We start from the raw sequence: 18,839 nt of genomic DNA on the forward strand, positions 1-18,839 counted from the left end.
CAGAGTCAAAATTTCTAAATAAATTAGCCGCTCTTGGAAGAAAGAACTGTCACTGATAAATGTTTCACAGAAGAAAAAATTAAACAAATCATATTAAGGAAATTTGTAACTAGTTAAATGCATAATGCATATGAATTGATCCTCAATGCATATTGTCTTTGTAAACAGTTTCACTGAGTTTCGAACTATAATAAGGATGAATTAATGTAAATGTTCAGACGTAATGATAAATCTTATGCAAAAATAAAAGAGAATTTTGCAAAAACCTGTGCTGCTATACCATGCCCAATTCAAGTAAAATCTTTATGATAAGGGTAAAAAAAATTAAAAGGTACTTGAATTTAATGCCAGATGAAAAAGCGACGGAAAACAAACAAACATAAGGACTGGAAGCTGATTAAAGAAACTTGAGGATTCTGCAATCTTTAATTAGAACAATAGGATTTTGCAAAATATAAAATCATTTGATTTCACATAAATTTCTATTTTGTAAGTGAATTATTGAATTCAAATTTATTTCTAAACAACACCCTGAAATATGTAAAAAAAAAAATCAGTGCTCTATTAGAATCTTCAATAATATACATTCTAAACAAATGATAAACCCTAATATCGCTATCTTGAAAGACAATAAGGTGAAACTGAATCAAGTTTTCAATGAGGTTTGTAATTGAACCATGTTTTCATTCAAATTAAACTTATTATCGTGTTTATTTCAATGAACTTATCGTGCACTTTAACATCGCGTAATATGAAGTTTAAAGAGTACGATGAGGCGGATGAACTTAGGACAGGGGTGCTTCTTCTCTTCCTGTTCTGCACCCCACTATAAACATTTATATAAGTTCACGCCTCCCCCCTAACAAACATGGTCAATGCAAGTAGAAAAAATCGCAATTTGAAACAAAAGCTGACTGGAAATGTAAATAATTTCATAAGCAAATTTTATATCACACCATACCTAAGAGTTAAATACAGGCTAAATTTATTTGAGGTACAGATAGTTTCAAGATATTCTTTATTCATGAAAAATTCCCGCTTAAGTAAAAATTGTTCTACGCCCTCCAGGGTATGCACACCTAAGTTGAGAACCATATTTAAGGTTGATACAAGCTTGATCGCGGACATTGTTTCAAGGTGAAGAAAGTTAATTATAATTTTTTTTTTTTGACGTTTACGCTGTTTTCACTTTTTTGGAATAAATACTTTTTTAGACAAATCTATTTCGTAAATGATAAAGTACTTTATATTTTTTAAATGAACTATAATTTAAGATAAAGTCTTTATTATAGTACAATAAACCAGTTAAAATTAGGTAGGGAAGTCCATATTTTGATGTAGCTTAAAAACTTTGGATACATTTTTAAGGTTCAATATTGAAATGAAAAAAATGGCTCAGACAGTATTTTTAGTAACAGAATCTTCTTTTTTTAAACCTCAATAAGGCAAAAATTGGGAGAATTTAGGTCACGTTTCAGATTCAGAAAGAATCAAATATTAAATTCGGAGGCAGTCGAATCGCAGAAGGAAGAAAATGGTTTCATATTATTTCAAGCTGAGTTGAGTGGTTTACGATGTCAACCACTTCAATTTTCCCACATCGTGTCTGAAGTTCTAAATTTTATTTTTCCATTTCAATTGTTTTGTGTTCTCCCTAATGTGATTCTCAAATGGAAAAAACGACCAAAGGAATGATTGCTTTTATGTCGAAATCCTTCATAACTGCTTTTCAATCAAAACAGTTTGTAAACAGAACTTACCTTTCGTCTTTTAATGAATTCTACTTTTCTACTCAAGAGATCAGGCATTTCTGGTCATGCCTTTTAATAATTAAATACTTATTGCAGTTTGTGCGATTATTTGGAATATTTTCAACCGGAAAAGTAAGAACTATTAACTACTTTCCTATATAAGAACTATTCTCCTATTTTTTTTCTAAAATTGTCATTATACTACAACAAATCATTTAGAGCTGTGATGGCTCAGGGAATAGATCGTTCGCCCTCCAATGAGATGAACCGGGTTCGAATCCCACTGATGGCTGGTTGATACCAATTCCGCTTAGCATTAAATATTCCATAAGACACAGTCATTAGCTATAACAATTATTATAGAAGAAGTTCTTACAACTCTTTTAAACCCTATGAGAGTGGCCTCCTCGTGGTAGGTCAAATCTCTCTAAAGCTATAAAAGTTTGACCTATTTTGTTTACTCTTGAAAAATCATTATTTATTTAAAAATGTTATTTGGAAATTTCATTATGTTTGCAGAAACAAATGTGGGTCCTATGCTCTTAAACGCTTTCGATTAACTTTGTTTGATCAGTTGCTGGGAGCTTTTATACAAAATGCTGAAATTATTTTTAAAAGATATGTTGGGTATGATTCAAAAATTCACTTACTGCAAAGTCCTTGGTAAGCGACTGCTATCTTTTTCATTTGTTCGCAAGCCTCTCGGAACAGTTTGCATTCATTGATGTAAGAAATGCCGTCAGTCCCACACACTGGATCAAAGTCTTCAGCGCAATCAACACAGGCACAATAAGGTTTGCGGTTTCTCATAAAACATAAAGCTCCATTCTCACATTCATGTTCAAAACACGTTCCAATAGCACCTTCGGAAAATAATAAAAAAAAAGGACTTAGGAAGAGATCTGTGGAAAAAAAAATTGATTTTACATTTTCTTTTTTTACAATTTATGAGTCTGCCCATCTAAGGACACATTCGTAAAATTAAAAGCGTAAACTGAAAATTCGGTATTCACATTTAAGATGATCGAATACGCATTCGCAAACTTATCATAACGTTTTCTTATAACATAAGTTTTTCTTTATGGCTGATGGCTTATTCATTTCCGTATTTTTATTTCTTTAAATTAAATTTAAAATTCAATCATTCCATCAAATTAATTTTAAAATTCCACCATTCCATCAAATTAATTTAAAATAATGATCCAATCTTCTCTACAAATTTTACTAATGCGTTTGTTGCAACTGAATTCATGTTTCAGTTAAAAGTAAAAAAACATTTTAAATTTATAATTTTACGTAAATTTGATAATAAACTCTGAAATTTATTTATGCGATTCTTATTTGATGCATTTGCAATTCAATATGCAGCCGTTTGTTTAATTAAATCGTATTAATGTGGAAGAAAAGTATCAACACCGTTATCATATGTGTGTTTAAATAGGCTAAGCGGAATCCCTCATCCGCTTAAATTCAGAGGCATTTTTTCCAATCCTGTTAATTAAATTTTTAATATAAGTACGTAATATAAGTAATATAAGTAAGTACATACGCAAGTAATATTAAAAAATATATATTACTGTTGCCTGCTGTTTAACATTAGTGTGAAACCAAATTATCAATCAACTCCACACATTTAGAAAAAAAAAACAGGAAAAGATTTTTTATAATTTATTCAAGTAAGCATAGTAGCAGAATCTTAATTTTTAATAGGTTAGATAGTTTGGCTTAAAATGCAAATTAAATGTAACAGAATAATAATAAAAGAAACATACAATTAGGGAGATTTTTATGAAGCAAAATGTTTCCCAATTTTGGTAAATATGCTTGGGGACTTTATGCAGAGCTTAAGACTTCTGTCACAAAGCGTACATCATAACCTGTTCTTACTATCGGCTATATCCAAAAATTTACAGGAATAGCAATGTTAACTAGGTTTATATGAACTGTAAAAAATACCGAATCAAATTACTGTATAAAGTAATAGCACTTAGGACGCATCATACGCAAAATGCATTTTTACCGTAAAATATTATGCCGTGCATTTTTGAGTAATATTTATTTAATTAGAGTGATTTTGTGACTTCGCATTTTTTTAAATTTTTTTTTTCCTTTTTATAGCCGTTATATATTTTATATCCTTCTGCGTCACACTGTATTATATTCATTTGCTCTAATCTTACTCCATTCATTTTAGATTTTATAAAAACTTTTATAAAAAATCTTCTTCGTCACACTGTATTATATTCATTTGCTCCAATCTTACTCCCTTCATTTTAGATTTTATAAAAACTTTTATAAAAAATCTTCCGCGTCACACTGTATTATATTGATTTTCACTAATTCAATTCCCTTTATTTTAGATTTTATAAAAAAGTTTCTGCGTCTCACTGTATTGTATACATTTGCTCTAATTTAACTCCTTTCATTTTAGATTGCGAAAATTTTCCCTGAAGCTTCTTTTTTAAAAATAAAATTAATATCTTTTTCTTTAAAATCCTGACCCAAATCTAATAAATTTCAGAAATCATCGTTTCGTGAACTTTCTAATTCCTCAACTTAAATAAACAAATAATGTTAATCAAGTGACGCTTTTAATTCCTTTAATTCAAAGTCTTAACTTTAGAATAATTAACGAGGTTTGCTCATCCCGAATATATTCGTCAATATCTTTGGGAATGGTGCTGGCTATACTGGCGACAGCCCCTTAATTCATTACCAAAACAGTGTGAGTAATTGGATGTGTGATCAATACGAGATGCCGCCAGTATCACATCATTAAAAGGAGAACTCCTAAAAGATCGATCACCAAATCGATCCGAGTTTTCTCTCATCCTTTGAATCCAACAATCTTAAGATTAATATCAGGCAACGTCTGATAACCGATTTCCCAGAAAGGGTTATTTATCAGGTATTTGAGTAATGTTTGCAGGGACAAGCATTTGTAAAGAGAGTTCTGGTTGCCCAGGAGAAATTATTTAGAGAATAAAGTGTGCCTAGTGGGTCTTTTGGAACATATTAATACATAATACATTTTGAAAGATAGTTTAAGAGAGCAAGGAGTACTTCGTATCTTATGAAGTGATATTAAGAAACTTTCTCGTTACAATTTCCTGCAACATTCATTTGCTGCTTAGTTGAACCATAATATTATATTTCCTAAACTAAATTTTGAAATATTATGGGTCAATTTGGATGTAAATAACACAGTATAAAATAAAACCCTTTACCATCATGCTCAAGTATAACTCTTAGATCAATCACAAAATAGATCGGAGTATACTCTAATTCGTTGAATCCAACAATCTTAAGATTAATATCAGGCAATGTCTGATAACCGATTTCCCAGAAAGGGTTGTCCCGCAGTGGACTGATTTTAAAGACACGGTTTCCAGTTGAACACAAAGTCAAGCATCACTGGCTGCGGTCAGTAAGCGGGTGGGTGACCACTTTGATCAGAATGCGTAGGAACCGAGAGTGTGCGGTATCGGTCCTCGTTAAACTGCTCTACCTGTAAAGTGCTTGACTTCGAGTGCAGATCATCGAGCTACCAAAGAGGGAGAGCTATCCCCTCTGCAGATGCTGAAAATTGCGATTGCATGACTTTGGATCATCCTCAGGGATGTTTCCCCTACCGTCGCTAATATTCTATTGTGTAGTAATAATATTCTATTCTAATATTCTATTGGCGGTTATGAAATAAAATGCTTAGGATTAGTTATTCTGTTTTGAAAAGTCTTATAAGAAATATACCAAAACAATCAATTAGAGGTTTACAAAATCATTACTTTTACTTATTTATTATTATTATTGTTCTTTTTTTCAGAAAAATAAGAAGAAATGATCTCTAAAATCTTGAGATTATTCCATGAAGCTCTAGAGCATCACTGAACCACGGTTTTAGCTTGAATAACAAACTAAATTTTTCGTTTTTACTTTAAAAAATTAGGTTTAATTTATTTACATAATCTGAGCCTTACTAAGGGCTGTTTCAAGGTGTTCCAACAACAAACTACGATGTGAGTGATGTATTAAAGGAAAATAGAAGGTGTTTACTGCGTTCCGCTTAGATAAACAATAATTTTATAACCAAGTTTTATTATATAATCAAGAAATAGAATAAATTACATGGAATATCAATAAATGGAGCTGCAAATTAAATAAAAAATATATCTAACGATATTTTCAAAATAACCATTATTTACTGCAACACAGTGTATTTTGAAAGCAACGATAATAGACTTCCGTGCATATATATATTTCAATTTAAATGGGCTAAAAAACAGCAGAAATCAACAGAAATATATAGCGTTTTAAATAATTAATGCCATCTGTTGACGAAATATGTAGTTCATTTTGAAATTTTAATTCTTGATTCCAAAGCACACAAATCTATATAAGACGCTTTAATATCACCAAATATTTTAAATTTGTATATAATTTTACAATTACATTTTTCCTTATTGTATAAAAAAAAGTTGACTTTTTCGTTGAAGTGGCCTTTCTAAATGCAATGTTAACGATTTGTATTTTATTGATTAGGGATAGAATAGAATATCCTCATTCCTCTATAGTATAATTGATTCAGAAACATGTGTAGGCTAACTCAATCAATCAACGGGAATTAATTACTGGAGTGCTATTCTGCTTGTATTTATTTTTATCCGAATTCTCTTATGTAGGCTTGTAAACCATTAGAAGCTTTATCAAGGAGTATTCTAAATACTATCTTTTCTAAATATAAGTAAAAGATAATTTATAATTGTCGAAGTTATAGAGCACTGTTTTTAAATGTATTATGGATTATTTCATATTTGATGATTTATAGGAAAACTCTCATCAACCTTAATTATTTTTTGGAACTTTCACTTGGCATCACTGTTAAAATGTGTCTTCAATTTGAATTTTTTAAATCTTTTGTTACATAGGAAGTGAAAATGCCGGCAGTTTTGTTCAATTTTAAAATCATTTTGTTGCCTTCCTTGCCGAGCGGTATCGAGCAAAGAGTAGAGGTAGCGGGTTTGAATCGCGCTGTTACCCAAGATGCCTTGGATACCTGTAGCCTTGTAATTTTAAACCCATTTCAGAAGACAAGCGAACTCCTGGATCAAGTAGGGGGGGATTTTTGTCTTCGTGGAGAACTTTTTGATGGAACCCACCCGCATTTGAGTTACATGAAGAGGAGGACAACGAGAATCTCCCAAGATTAGCCTGACGGCTAAGGGACTCTAACCCATGATCCGTCTAATACAGAGGATATTTCACGTTAGCACTGTTGTCGGTGCTAGGCGGATGAGGAATTCGTATCGCCGCTCTATAGCAGGGATTCGAACCCGATTCAGCTCATTGAAAGGCGAACACTATCCTCTAAGACTTCGTGGCTCAAAAATAGTGTTTGGTTGCTTATGAGACTGACGCGCTTCCAATGGAGACGAGTAAACACTGAGATGTGCATTTTTAAATTACTGGTACGATATTCGGGGCCTCCCTTGCCGAGCGGTATCACCCGCTAAACGCTGTGCAAAGCGTGGAGATAGCTGGTTCGAACCCTGAATGTATCTTCGTGCTGTCTTTCTCTGTATTGTGCTATCTGTCCTTCTATTTGAAAAAGATTTATAAACCTAAATTAAACACACAAATGTATGTAATTTCAAAAAACAATAGACAATTAGATTTTCTTCAAAAATGGTATATAACACATGAAAAAAAAAACTAATTTCAAAGGCATATTTGAATGCCTTTTAATGCGCACAGTCTTCCAAATTCAGAATATGCACGTGTAGCTACTACTTAAACATTATTGTTAAAGGCTAAAGAAATTGAGAATTGAAATTTTTTTGCGTAATAAAATCTATGATATCAAAATGAAGAGGCTCGTCTTGTGCCTTTCTGACAGCTTTGGAACTGTATGTGAAAACATTTTGAAATTCGGACTGTGGTATGAAGGGGGAAATCTAAACCCCAAAATGTGTTCAAAGTTTCAATAAGATCGTTCAGGCGAAACGTTTGAAAAATACAATTTTTTTACTGATTAAGAACTAGCCATAGGTATAAATAAAATTGCAGACAACAATTTTTAAAAAAAAATATTCTGAAAATAACATCAACGATTATTGTTAGCTCTCAGTAAAAAAAAAGAGTTTATTGTCCGCTCTTTAATATTTAAATTTTTTTTTATTCGTTATGTCAGATAAACCAAGCAATCACGTTACACATGGTAGCATAGGTAGAATACGTTACTAAATTAGTACTCCTAAAGTTATCTGAGCTGTTACGGCAGGAAAACAGATCGAAAAACAATATAAACGGCCGAAAAAACGATAAGAGCTCAATCGGGTTCTGAACTTCATTAAAAATTTAAGCGTTCTATTTGATTGAAAAATAGTTAAAATTTTGTGCATAAGATTTTTTATTTCCATATACGAAATCGAATTAATGTTGACAAAAAATCTGGGTAAAAATGGAGACAATCAGCTTTAAGAATATTTCATTATATTTCTTACTAAACAATAGAAGAATGAGTCTCGTAACCCGAATATTTTATATGGTCCCTAATTATAAGAATAATATTTGTCGAATTCCGCTAGAGAATACCAATACATATTGGCGCTGTGTTTGGTCTCTGGCGGTGAAGTTCCTTTTGTTTACTATTAGATTTCTACGAAGAACTTAAGTTTGCTAACAAGAAAATGCCAATGGGTCATGTGTCATGACTCCACCAATCCCAAGCGTTTATTTTGAATATCTAACAAGGATAAATTTGACACGCTTGCAAATATTTTTCGAAATGGCAAATACTGGAAATTTGTTAGGAAATAAATCGTTCCACGTATTACACCCGTATACGCATTCGCAGACAAATACTGTTTTAAATGATTTATTATTTATTTTTCATTTTATATATTTTAGGTAAGTTTGATTTAGAAATGAAATTTTATTTTAGAATGTGCTGGAAACGAATTGCTGAAGTGTTTACTTATGAAGTAGAGGAATCCGTGCAGAGCAGGGTCTCTAGTTTAAAATATGCTTCAAAAATATCAACTGGTTAATTAAAAGAGCTTCCGACGTTTCTACGCACACGTTGTACTTTGATATTTACAAGGCATAACGGTATTTTTTTAAAAGTGAAAACAATAGAAAATTGCAGGGGATATTTACGTGTCCTGATGGGTCGCGCCACCTACAATCCCCAAGGTGCCAAATAGATTTTAAACTTGCAATTTAAAAAAAAAACATGTAGAGTTTGCCCGGGGGTGGCTACGAGTTATAACTTTCAAGTTGGTTCTTATCTGTGATGTTTTTCTTTTATAGTTTTTCCCGGAAGTTGCCAAGACTTGGAGATAATTACGCCACAAATCACAATATAGAAATCTCCCCGAATTGTACGAAGGCAAGTTAATAAGAAAAGTTAAACTTGCGAAAATGCTGTAATAAAATCTAAAATGATATATATTTATTTAGTTTTAATAATAAATAAAACAGAACTACACTGTTTTTAATGCTTAAAATAATAAATAAATATAGTTCATTGCACTTTTTATTACATTTCCAATAATTAAAGTTTCTTAAAGGATTTTATCCTTTTATTCTTTCACTGGCACAGGGAAAAACTGTCAGTTACCGTTTCTTTTACAAAATTTATAATAAGTTTGACCTCTTAATTCGTTTTGGTTTTCAATTAAGCATTTTATAAAAATAGGAACATGAAACAGATCACTTTATATCGGGGAGGCATACAATGATAACAATTCTCATGGCTTCGTTGGTTCAAATGTTTCTGAACCAAAAAACGTCTAAACCGAATTTATAACACTGTACATGTCAAATATTAAACCAGGATATAAAATGTGTATTTTATCTTTTGAATCATATTTAACGTAATTAAAAAAAGTTTAATCTCTTAACTATGGTTTTAATTTTAAAAACAAATGGCTGTTGCTTGATTATAGATATAGAATAAATAGAATACTTCCCAGTTTTACTTATTTTGGCTCGAAGGCAGCATTTTACAAAGCTCTTTACAAAAAAAACACCCAAATAATCGAATTACATTCTTATCAAGCACTCGTATGTCCCCAGTTTTCCTACCCTGCATGCATTTGTTTAGAATTATTTAAAAATTCGCAATACATAAATACATTTAGGCAATGCTTTTGTTAATGCCATTTAATAAAGAATAATTTCAAAACACTTTTTCTCTAATGCTACAACTTGATTTGAATGATTCTGAACAATAGACAATATTGTTGTTGTTACTTATGCCACTGCAAATCAGAAAGCCTGCTTGAAATCAAGCTTCCTGATTGGCAATGGCGAATCAGGAATCACATTTCTAAGACAGTTTTTCCAGTGGCGCCATCTATGGCCAAGAAGACGACTTCAGCCACGCACACGTCACAACCCGTTTTTCAGGGACGACCCGAACATGCTCCATTCATTTATCCACAGATCGTTATTCTGACCTGAACCAGAGAACGACCCATCTCCAATTCAAAAACTTCAGAGGTATTGATTTGTTATGGGAGGATTTTGTGACTGTGATACTTTTCCTTATTCAGACCAAAAGCCTCGCATTGTAACGGGTGTCCCAAAATTAACGCAAGATTTGAATTTTAAACAATTTCTGCAGTAAATGGTTGGCAACCTTGACAAAAGAGCAATTTCACAGCTGAGAGTTTAGGGTTAGTAAAAATGGAGCCTTCAAGGCAGTGCCACATGCCATACAGAAAGTGAAACAATTCAATTACTGCATAAGACCCCCATTACTGCATAATTCGCCCCCTAGATCGTGCGATTTAACACCACTATATTTCTTCTTATGGGGTTATTTGAATTCAAAGGTATATGTCAACGAACCCACAACCACTCGTGCATTGCAAGAGAAAATTAAAGGCTGCATCAACGAAATTCAGCCACAATTATACAGAAAAATGCTCATGAAAAATTACGACAAAAGAGTGCGTATGTGCCAGCAAAGCCGTGGAGGAAATTTGCCCGATGTGTTATTCCATATATAACCCAATCCTATGTACTTTATGTTTCAATGAAAAAGTAACAATACAATATTACCAATGCTTACCAAAAACTGTGTTTTCTATTTAATTCAAATCTTGCTATATTTTTGGGACACCCTTTAGTTAACCCCTTAACGCACAGATTTTATGAAAAAAAAATCTTTCTTTTTATTTAAAAAAACACACTTTACAACATTGTCTTTTCTTTTGGTGGACAATTTTGATATTCTGCGCTTTTGTTCCATGGAAAAAGGTTATATTCAGAAATGCATACTGCTCCGGACACTCCAAAATAACAATAAAATAAAAAAACGGTAAATAGCTACAAAGTAAATTTTGAAAATATTTGACTATTTTTGCTTGCATTTTAAAAGGTATAGACATGACATATGTACTATAAAGTGGTGAATTCTATAAGCCGACGAATTGTTTTGAAATAGTGGTGGATAAAAATCTACTAAATTGAATTTATTAAAACAAGAATCACAATTGATAAACTACCACTTTAAAATATATATTTGCTGTCCGGAGAAAGTTGGTTTCTCTGTGTGTCTTATTCGAATAAATAATTGTTATAGCTTACAAGCTTATGTAAATGATAAATATCAATGAAACGATTTTTGTTCTTAGCTTTCACATTGTTATTTCCAATTCTCGATTATATTCGAGTGTGAAAAATTATAGCAGCTTAAAATACACCGTCGCTCGAATTAACTCGAGCGCACAAGTTAAGGGACTGTTGGTGACTTTCAGGAGAAAAATGATGAATTGGAAACTTACCACAAGCTCCTCTGTAGGCAGCAGTCAGTAACCTCTGCACCTCACATCCACTCCTCCTCATCTCACACTCATTGTAGTAGGTCTTCCCGTCATCCCCACACACTGGTCGCATGACTGGCTCGCAATTTGGCGGACACTGGCAAGTAGCTATTCCGTACCTATCAATATCACATTCTTGACCTGGACCGCACTGAAGGTTTTCACACGGATTGGCACCTTGAGTTAACATGCGAAATGCTACAATACAGCTAGGATAATTCTTAGGATTAACGTTTCTACATGTCATCTAACTACTGCATGGCATGCAATAAATATGTCAATAGGGTAATAAAGACCTCTAATGGTCAGAATTTTCTTAAGCTCCAAGCTTGCCAAAAACAAGGATATACAAGTCAAAAATTTTTATGGTTTTTGACTGATAGAACAACATTACCTTGATGGTAATCATTTATAATTTTATCATGAACCATTATATTTTTTGATAATAACCAACATAAGTAATTATTACCACAATGTAGGAATTCGGACTGATTTATGATGGTTCAACATAAGAATAGCAACTGTCTTGATGGTTTGTTCATGTTGAACCATCGCGAATTTTTATCATAGTATCTTAGAAATCAAATGTTGGAACGATCATGAACAACAATCATTACAATGTAGGAATTCGGACTGATTCATGTGATGATTCAACATAAAAAAAGCAAAAATTGTTCTGATGGTATATTCTTGAGAACCAATAGGAATTCCTATTGGACCATCAAAGATTGGAACCACCATCACGGATCATCATGGATTGTTGGTCCATGAGAGTCAAACTTCTCTTGATGGTTTTAAAGTAGCATTTTCCCTCACGGAATGATGGTAGTTGGTTGGCATATCAAAAAACATGAACACGTAATGGAAAATGTTGAATGATGGCGACCATCAAATAATGTTGGACCATCATGAATCGCACTGAAACCAGCATAAATCATCAAAATTCTTTGATGGGACGATCAAGAGTTTTGACTTGGATAGTTAATTTCTAGATTTCAAAAATCGTATATACTTCTCTCTAAACCATAAAAGTTCTTAAGTGAATAACCTCAAGACGTACTTAAACTAACGTACTAGATAGTATAAAAAACTTCTTTTGCTTCAAAAAGTATGATGGTGGTAATAAAAGCACTGGTTTCGAGCAATTAAAAATTAGTACCCATTCTCAAAACTCAGTATTAATAAGAGAAAACATTATGTTTCCAACGAAAAATGTGAAAATAAATATGGATGAAAATCAAAATTTGAAATACCACCGGCGCAGAGAGGGAAACAGAAATTTTTAATTAGCTAACGAAAAATAAATAAAGCTTAAAAAAGAAAAATTAGAAAAACCGGGCAAATTAGGGGCAGGCTGCATTTCAACCTGTTATAAAGAAGTGGTGAGTGACTCATGACGTTATCAAGTGAACCAGCATTCATATTGACGAAAGAAAATTTTAGGATAAAGATGAATCATTCTAATGTTCCGGAAATCTGGATTTTCTTTATTTTATTTTTCCCTTTCACCTACCATAAATTTACAAGTTAATGTCATTTCCCCCTTTATTCAATATTTGTTTCATTGACAGCTTTACACCTTGTGTTTCAAATCTCTTTTGCCTTATTCATTCACATCTGGTAAATCTTGAGAATGAATACCTATATTTGAGCTCTCGAAAAATGACGACTTTTAACACTTTTATATATTTTTTGAAGCAAATAAAGTTTTTATATTATTAAGCATAAATGTTCTTATTTGGTAAAGTAATCAAAATGCCTTATTATTATCTATAAAAGTTAGACATAAGTTTGTCTAAAAAGGTCTTATTACCCCATTTTGCTTTAAAACTATTGGTGCTTTTTTGTTAATTGTAATGCATGTCCTTTCTTTCTTGAATACAAGTTTAAAAGTTGTGCTTGCTGCTAACTTGAGTTCAAGATAATAAATCGAATAAAAAAGTTCTAAAATGGAAATGCTTTTTTCCGTAACTTTATTAATGATGTTTGTTTAGTTAACAACCAAGGAACATCTTTATTTAATATATATTTGTTTAATATATTTTTATTTAATGTAATTTTATTTAAAATGTTTTTAATAAAAGATATGAATTTCTCCTGCATAAGGGAGACAAATGAACTTTAGTCTTACATTCCTTTAAATTATTTTGATGTTTTTTCACAGTTGGAAAAAGCAATCTGCAAGATGAAAGGAAGAAATAATTTTTAACACTGCCGAAAACAACACAGTTTGCCTTTAAAAAGAATTAAATTTATTCTTTAGAATTATAGCAGTCAGTCAAAAGTATACATTTGTTTCATTTTTTGTAAGACGCTCTGCCCTTTTCAGAATGCAAATATTGTATACCTATTTCCAATTAGCATGAAATAACACTGATAATAATTTCTTATGCCGTTTTATAAATTTTATATGCATAAAAGTTTAAGCTGTAGTTTGTAGTTCTAGGGAGATGTAGTTTTTATTTTGTAGCATTAATTTTACGTTATCTAAGATGATGATTTTTTTAAACTTAGCTACGGAAGTGAATTAAATTTATTTAAAGTAGGTTGGAGCACACTTTGAAAAATGTTATGTAATTTATTTTTGAGCTTTTGAAGTTTTGGGAAATTAAAATAATTTAGAAAGTGGATTTGAAAAATTTGGAATCTTTCTTAAAAAGCCTTTTTTGGAACAATTTCAAACGAAAAACCGGAATGAAATGAAGCAAAGTTGAAATACAGTAGTAGAAAATTTAAACAGAATACCGGATTTGTGGAAGGATTGGAATAGATTTTTAGCTATTTCTGTAAGATATCTGTGTAAGCGAAGAAATTGCACTGCAATTAGATAAGTGTTTAATTAAAAACCTGTTCTGGTGTTGATTGGCGAAAGAGGATTTATGAACAGTAAAAGAACAACGTTATGTCTATACAAATTAATTTCTTTTCATAAATATGGTGGTTTTAAATGTACGTAGCTCGAAATGCTGTAAAAACATAATTTATTAAGTTTATTATCGGCTATAAGTTTTATTAAGTGATCGATAAATACGATTAAGTAATATATATTAGTAATCGATAAATATGAATCAGTAATTTCGCTTTATTCCTTTATTTTAGATAGTTTTTGTATTTACAAATAATTGTATTTAATCTGAAAAATACGTTCCTAAAATAATAATTTTACTTGTAGAACTGCAATTAATTATTAAATTTTCTAATATCTTATTCGAAATAATTTAAGCCGGAATGCGCTAAAGTGTTTGTTTAGATAAAATCTTTTTTGAAAATTAAAATAAAATTGACTAAAGTTCTTAAAATAAAAAACAGGTAAAACGTTGTATTATGAAACATCTTTTTTTAATTTTTAAACATTAATTCCTTATTGAAAAATAAATCTATACTTTGTAAACATTGTAAATAATAATATAAAAAAACAATCGTTACTCTATATATATCAATGAAAAAATATTATAAATACATTTTCTTCTCGATAATATAATAATATATAATTTAATCTCTCTTCCCTATAAGACACATTCTAAGTGATTATAAATGATAAATGCATAATTAAAATTTTTGCTGCCTTAAAAACTACTTCTCATAAACAATGTACACGAATATCGGATTAAAATTATTTACTTCCATTATCTTTAATCTCTTAAAATAATTTTTGTCTTGAAAGAAACATTGAAATTTATTCTAAAATAATTTGAAATCATGTACACTAAATATTATATTTTAAACTTACGAATAAAACAAAATGTCTTATAACTTATGTCGGATTATTTTATTTTTCGAAATCTTTAATGCCTGTAAGTGGGATTAATTCTTTATTAAAATATATTTAATGCATTGATTTCTTTATTAAATTTCTTTATTAATTAGTTATACCTCGAAACGCGTATTTAAAGGATGTTTCTTCTACATCCACAAATTATACTATTTTTTTCGAAAATACTTTTAACTAATACGAATTTTAAAATGGTTCAATTAATTTGTATTAACTCTGATTGTAATTAACTTATTGATTGAAAAATTCAAGCAATTATAAATTAGTATTTACAAAATAGTGTTAATTTCTTTTAGAATGCGTTCTTAAATCTTAAAAAAATTAACTATTAACATGCATCGGCTTTGATGATATTTTTAGAACAGTGGAGGAAGGAGAAAGATAAGAATCAAAGAAACAAAATGTGCCTTTTAAGGACCTTTAAAAAGGTTTTATGAACTAAGGACTTTTTAATGATTTTAAGAGCCTGCACGTTCTAATGCTCTCTGTTATTATTACAGCATCGAGCGTATTAATTGTATCAAGAATAAATTTTAATTTCTTTTCAATTTTAAAGAAAACATGTTTGGAACTGCTTTTCAAACGGCGACGTACAGTCACTTCTCAAAGGGATTATGAAAAATGAATTGTAAACAAAATTAATGAGATGAAATATTTCAATTCGATTTGGATACTTGCCGTAAAATAAAAGAAAAATAGAAGAAATCTAAATCACAAAGAATAAAGCAAATGAAAAAAAAAGCAAAACAAAGCAAGTAGTGAAAAAAAAATAGGAGTGCGGTTAAAATAAAATAAAAGCTAAAGTTTAAAAATATACTGAAAAATAATGAATACAAAAAAAAATTAAAATTAAATAAATTATAGGGATATTTCGTCAAAAAATGCTTCAGAATTGATCTTACAACTTTTAGCCTTTTTTATGTGCATACAATATTATTAACCGAGTAAAATAGTGATAAAAATTAGCAAAACAAAATGAACTGCAAAACGATAAATACGCCAGGACGTTAAAAAATAAAATCTAACGAGACTGACAAAAGCAAGGGATAGGATGAAACGAGGAAAGCATAACACGACAATATCCAAAAACGTCGCATGCGAATTGTTTTTAGAATAAAACGAGACTAGACTTTGTTTTGAGGAGATTGCAAATTGTTTCTTAATGTACTTCATGCTGTTAAATAAATGAATATATATTTAATTGTTTCTATATTTCCAACCTGCTCTTCGAGAAGAAGAACACGGATACCCACACATGTAACTAATGACATCAGCGCTTGAGCTAAGTTTCTCTACACAAGTTAAAATTTTAACTAACGCCAAGTTAATTCAATACAGCACATCCAATTTATTGAAATATGTCATTTACTTAACGTAGATTTGTTATTTGTCTTTGTATTTTATTGTAGCCCTGACATATTTTTGTTTTGTGTACCTGGAAAATTCGATGCATAATTAGTTTATGTTCTACATGGATTCCAGCCTGTCTTTGTGTTAAATAATATAAAGAAAGAATTGAAATATTTGTGGAAAAAAAACATTTGTATAAGAATATAGAATGTGTCACTTAAGACAATTGATACTTGGAGAGTTTGGCTTACTCAAATAGAATGGAAAGAATTATTGCTGACGTAAGCAAATGTCACGTTTCAACAACCAATGAGGATCAAGATACCCAAACTACGTCACCTGCATGTATCCCATTGCACTAAATCAATTCTTTAATTATATCATTGATTTCAGACCTGGACCGCTCATCTATACCTCTGACAAAATAATTTATAATTAATTTGTTAATCTTATATTTATTTATTATTAAGAACAGTTAAGGGTTGAAAAAACTATCAAAACATGTAGAAGCCTGACAGAATCTATGCCCAAATCGGTAAAACTCGTTCTGAAATCAAAGAGAATGAATATTAAATATTAATACTCATTTTTTAAATGCACTCATATTCCCAAAGCAGCGTCCTTTTAATTTCCCTAATATGCTCGCTACTATTTGAACTGTAGCGTAGCTACCACTACACTTATTCAATTCAAATTCACTAATATATATCACATGTCAGCTCAATCCCATCAGGACGTATCTTTTAATAGATGACGATTGACAAATTCAGTAGCATGCACAAATTGGTGATTTGGATCACGTCCGGATCACCAATGTGGGGAAAAGGCTAACGACAATGTCAACAGTCATATATCAAAAAGTACCTAAAGATAGAACCCAGTTAACAGCGTTATATACTAGTGAATAGGAATTGAATAGATTTAGTGGTTGTTACGCTACAGAACAAAACATGCAAGAATAGCGAAGTTTTATATCTTTAAAAAAAAATATTTTAAAGTTCTGATCTCACCTGAACTACATTCTCCACTGAATATAATTCGAAGGCTCCTCCTAGATTTACAAGATTCTACTCTTAAGGAACATTCGTTTATATAAGTTTTTCCATCAGAACCACAGACTGGTCTGAAATCGGGCGAACATATTGCATTGCATCTACATATTGGATTGCGGTTGTTGTCTAGTTGGCATACTTGGGAAGCTGGGCATTCTACACCTTCACAGGGATCTAAAAAGAAGAAAATGAGATACTTCAGTGGTTGAATGGATGTGGAATATAGTGGCCAGAAGCGGCTATACTGCATTAAATATATGAGTTGCACTGAAATGTAATGTCTATTATTGATTAAGTTTGATGTGTAAACGATGAGGAAAAAAAAAGAAATTGAAAGGAAGAAGATAAAATGTTGTAGTGGCTCGAGTCATTAAATTCGCAAGGGCAGTGCTTCAGTAAAGGATTGTTTAACGAGAGATTGAGAACTGCTACAGACTGAGAGTATTTAGCTTTCTACTGCTACAAAATCACATCTAATAACGATGCATTGAAGATATATTTCCAAGATTTCTTTTTGTTGAAACTGAGCGAAAAAATAATAAGGTTATATCAAGAAATATTTGAGTACATTAATTTCATTTTCGCACAATTCGTACTTTTTATATATATATATATATATATCTATAGCCGAGTGGAAGGATTAAAACAGGTTTAGGCAGGGAAAGAAGGTACAAAATTTATTTATTAATTATTAGACAGAGAGCAGCTATAAAAGGGCTTTGAAAAGTTATGCTCTTCGATTATATGTTAGGGAAAATCTTACAAAGTAAATCCGTAAAATGTTTCTTTTTAGGGAATAAGGGAAACCTTAGTAATTGTAATTGGTTTATTAAATAGGTCGCGCGATTCACACAAAGAGCAAAAGGAGGAAATATCTTGTTTTTACTTAATGCATACTTCAGCCAAAAATAGATTTAAGGACAAGATATGAATTTAAAAGTGTGAGAAAATGTTTCGATTTGAATAATAAAAGGAAAGAAAAGGATTTACAGAAAAGAAATAGCATAAAAAGATTAATTGAAGCTTTTTATGTTACATACAGTGGTGGCGAAAAGTGTGGACACTTTTTGAAAGTTTCATGTTT

At 30.9% G+C, this 18,839-nt stretch overlaps 1 protein-coding gene across 2 annotated transcripts in view; it reads right to left on the reverse strand.

Moving 5' to 3' along the window:
• The window catches only part of LOC107441892 (agrin-like), a 123,479-nt gene that overhangs the window by 65,356 nt on the left and 39,284 nt on the right, over window positions 1-18,839 (reverse strand). For both annotated transcript variants that reach the window (XM_071182996.1, XM_016055288.3), the window contains exons 2-4: window positions 17,714-17,929; window positions 11,543-11,758; window positions 2,402-2,614 (exon numbers count right to left, since the gene is read on the reverse strand). In XM_071182996.1, coding sequence (XP_071039097.1) covers window positions 2,402-2,614; window positions 11,543-11,758; window positions 17,714-17,929 — 645 coding nt within the window. The remainder of the gene's footprint in view (window positions 1-2,401; window positions 2,615-11,542; window positions 11,759-17,713; window positions 17,930-18,839) is intronic.

The sequence above is a fragment of the Parasteatoda tepidariorum genome, chromosome 7 (genome assembly GCF_043381705.1).
Source record: "Parasteatoda tepidariorum isolate YZ-2023 chromosome 7, CAS_Ptep_4.0, whole genome shotgun sequence".
NCBI lineage: Eukaryota > Metazoa > Arthropoda > Arachnida > Araneae > Theridiidae > Parasteatoda > Parasteatoda tepidariorum.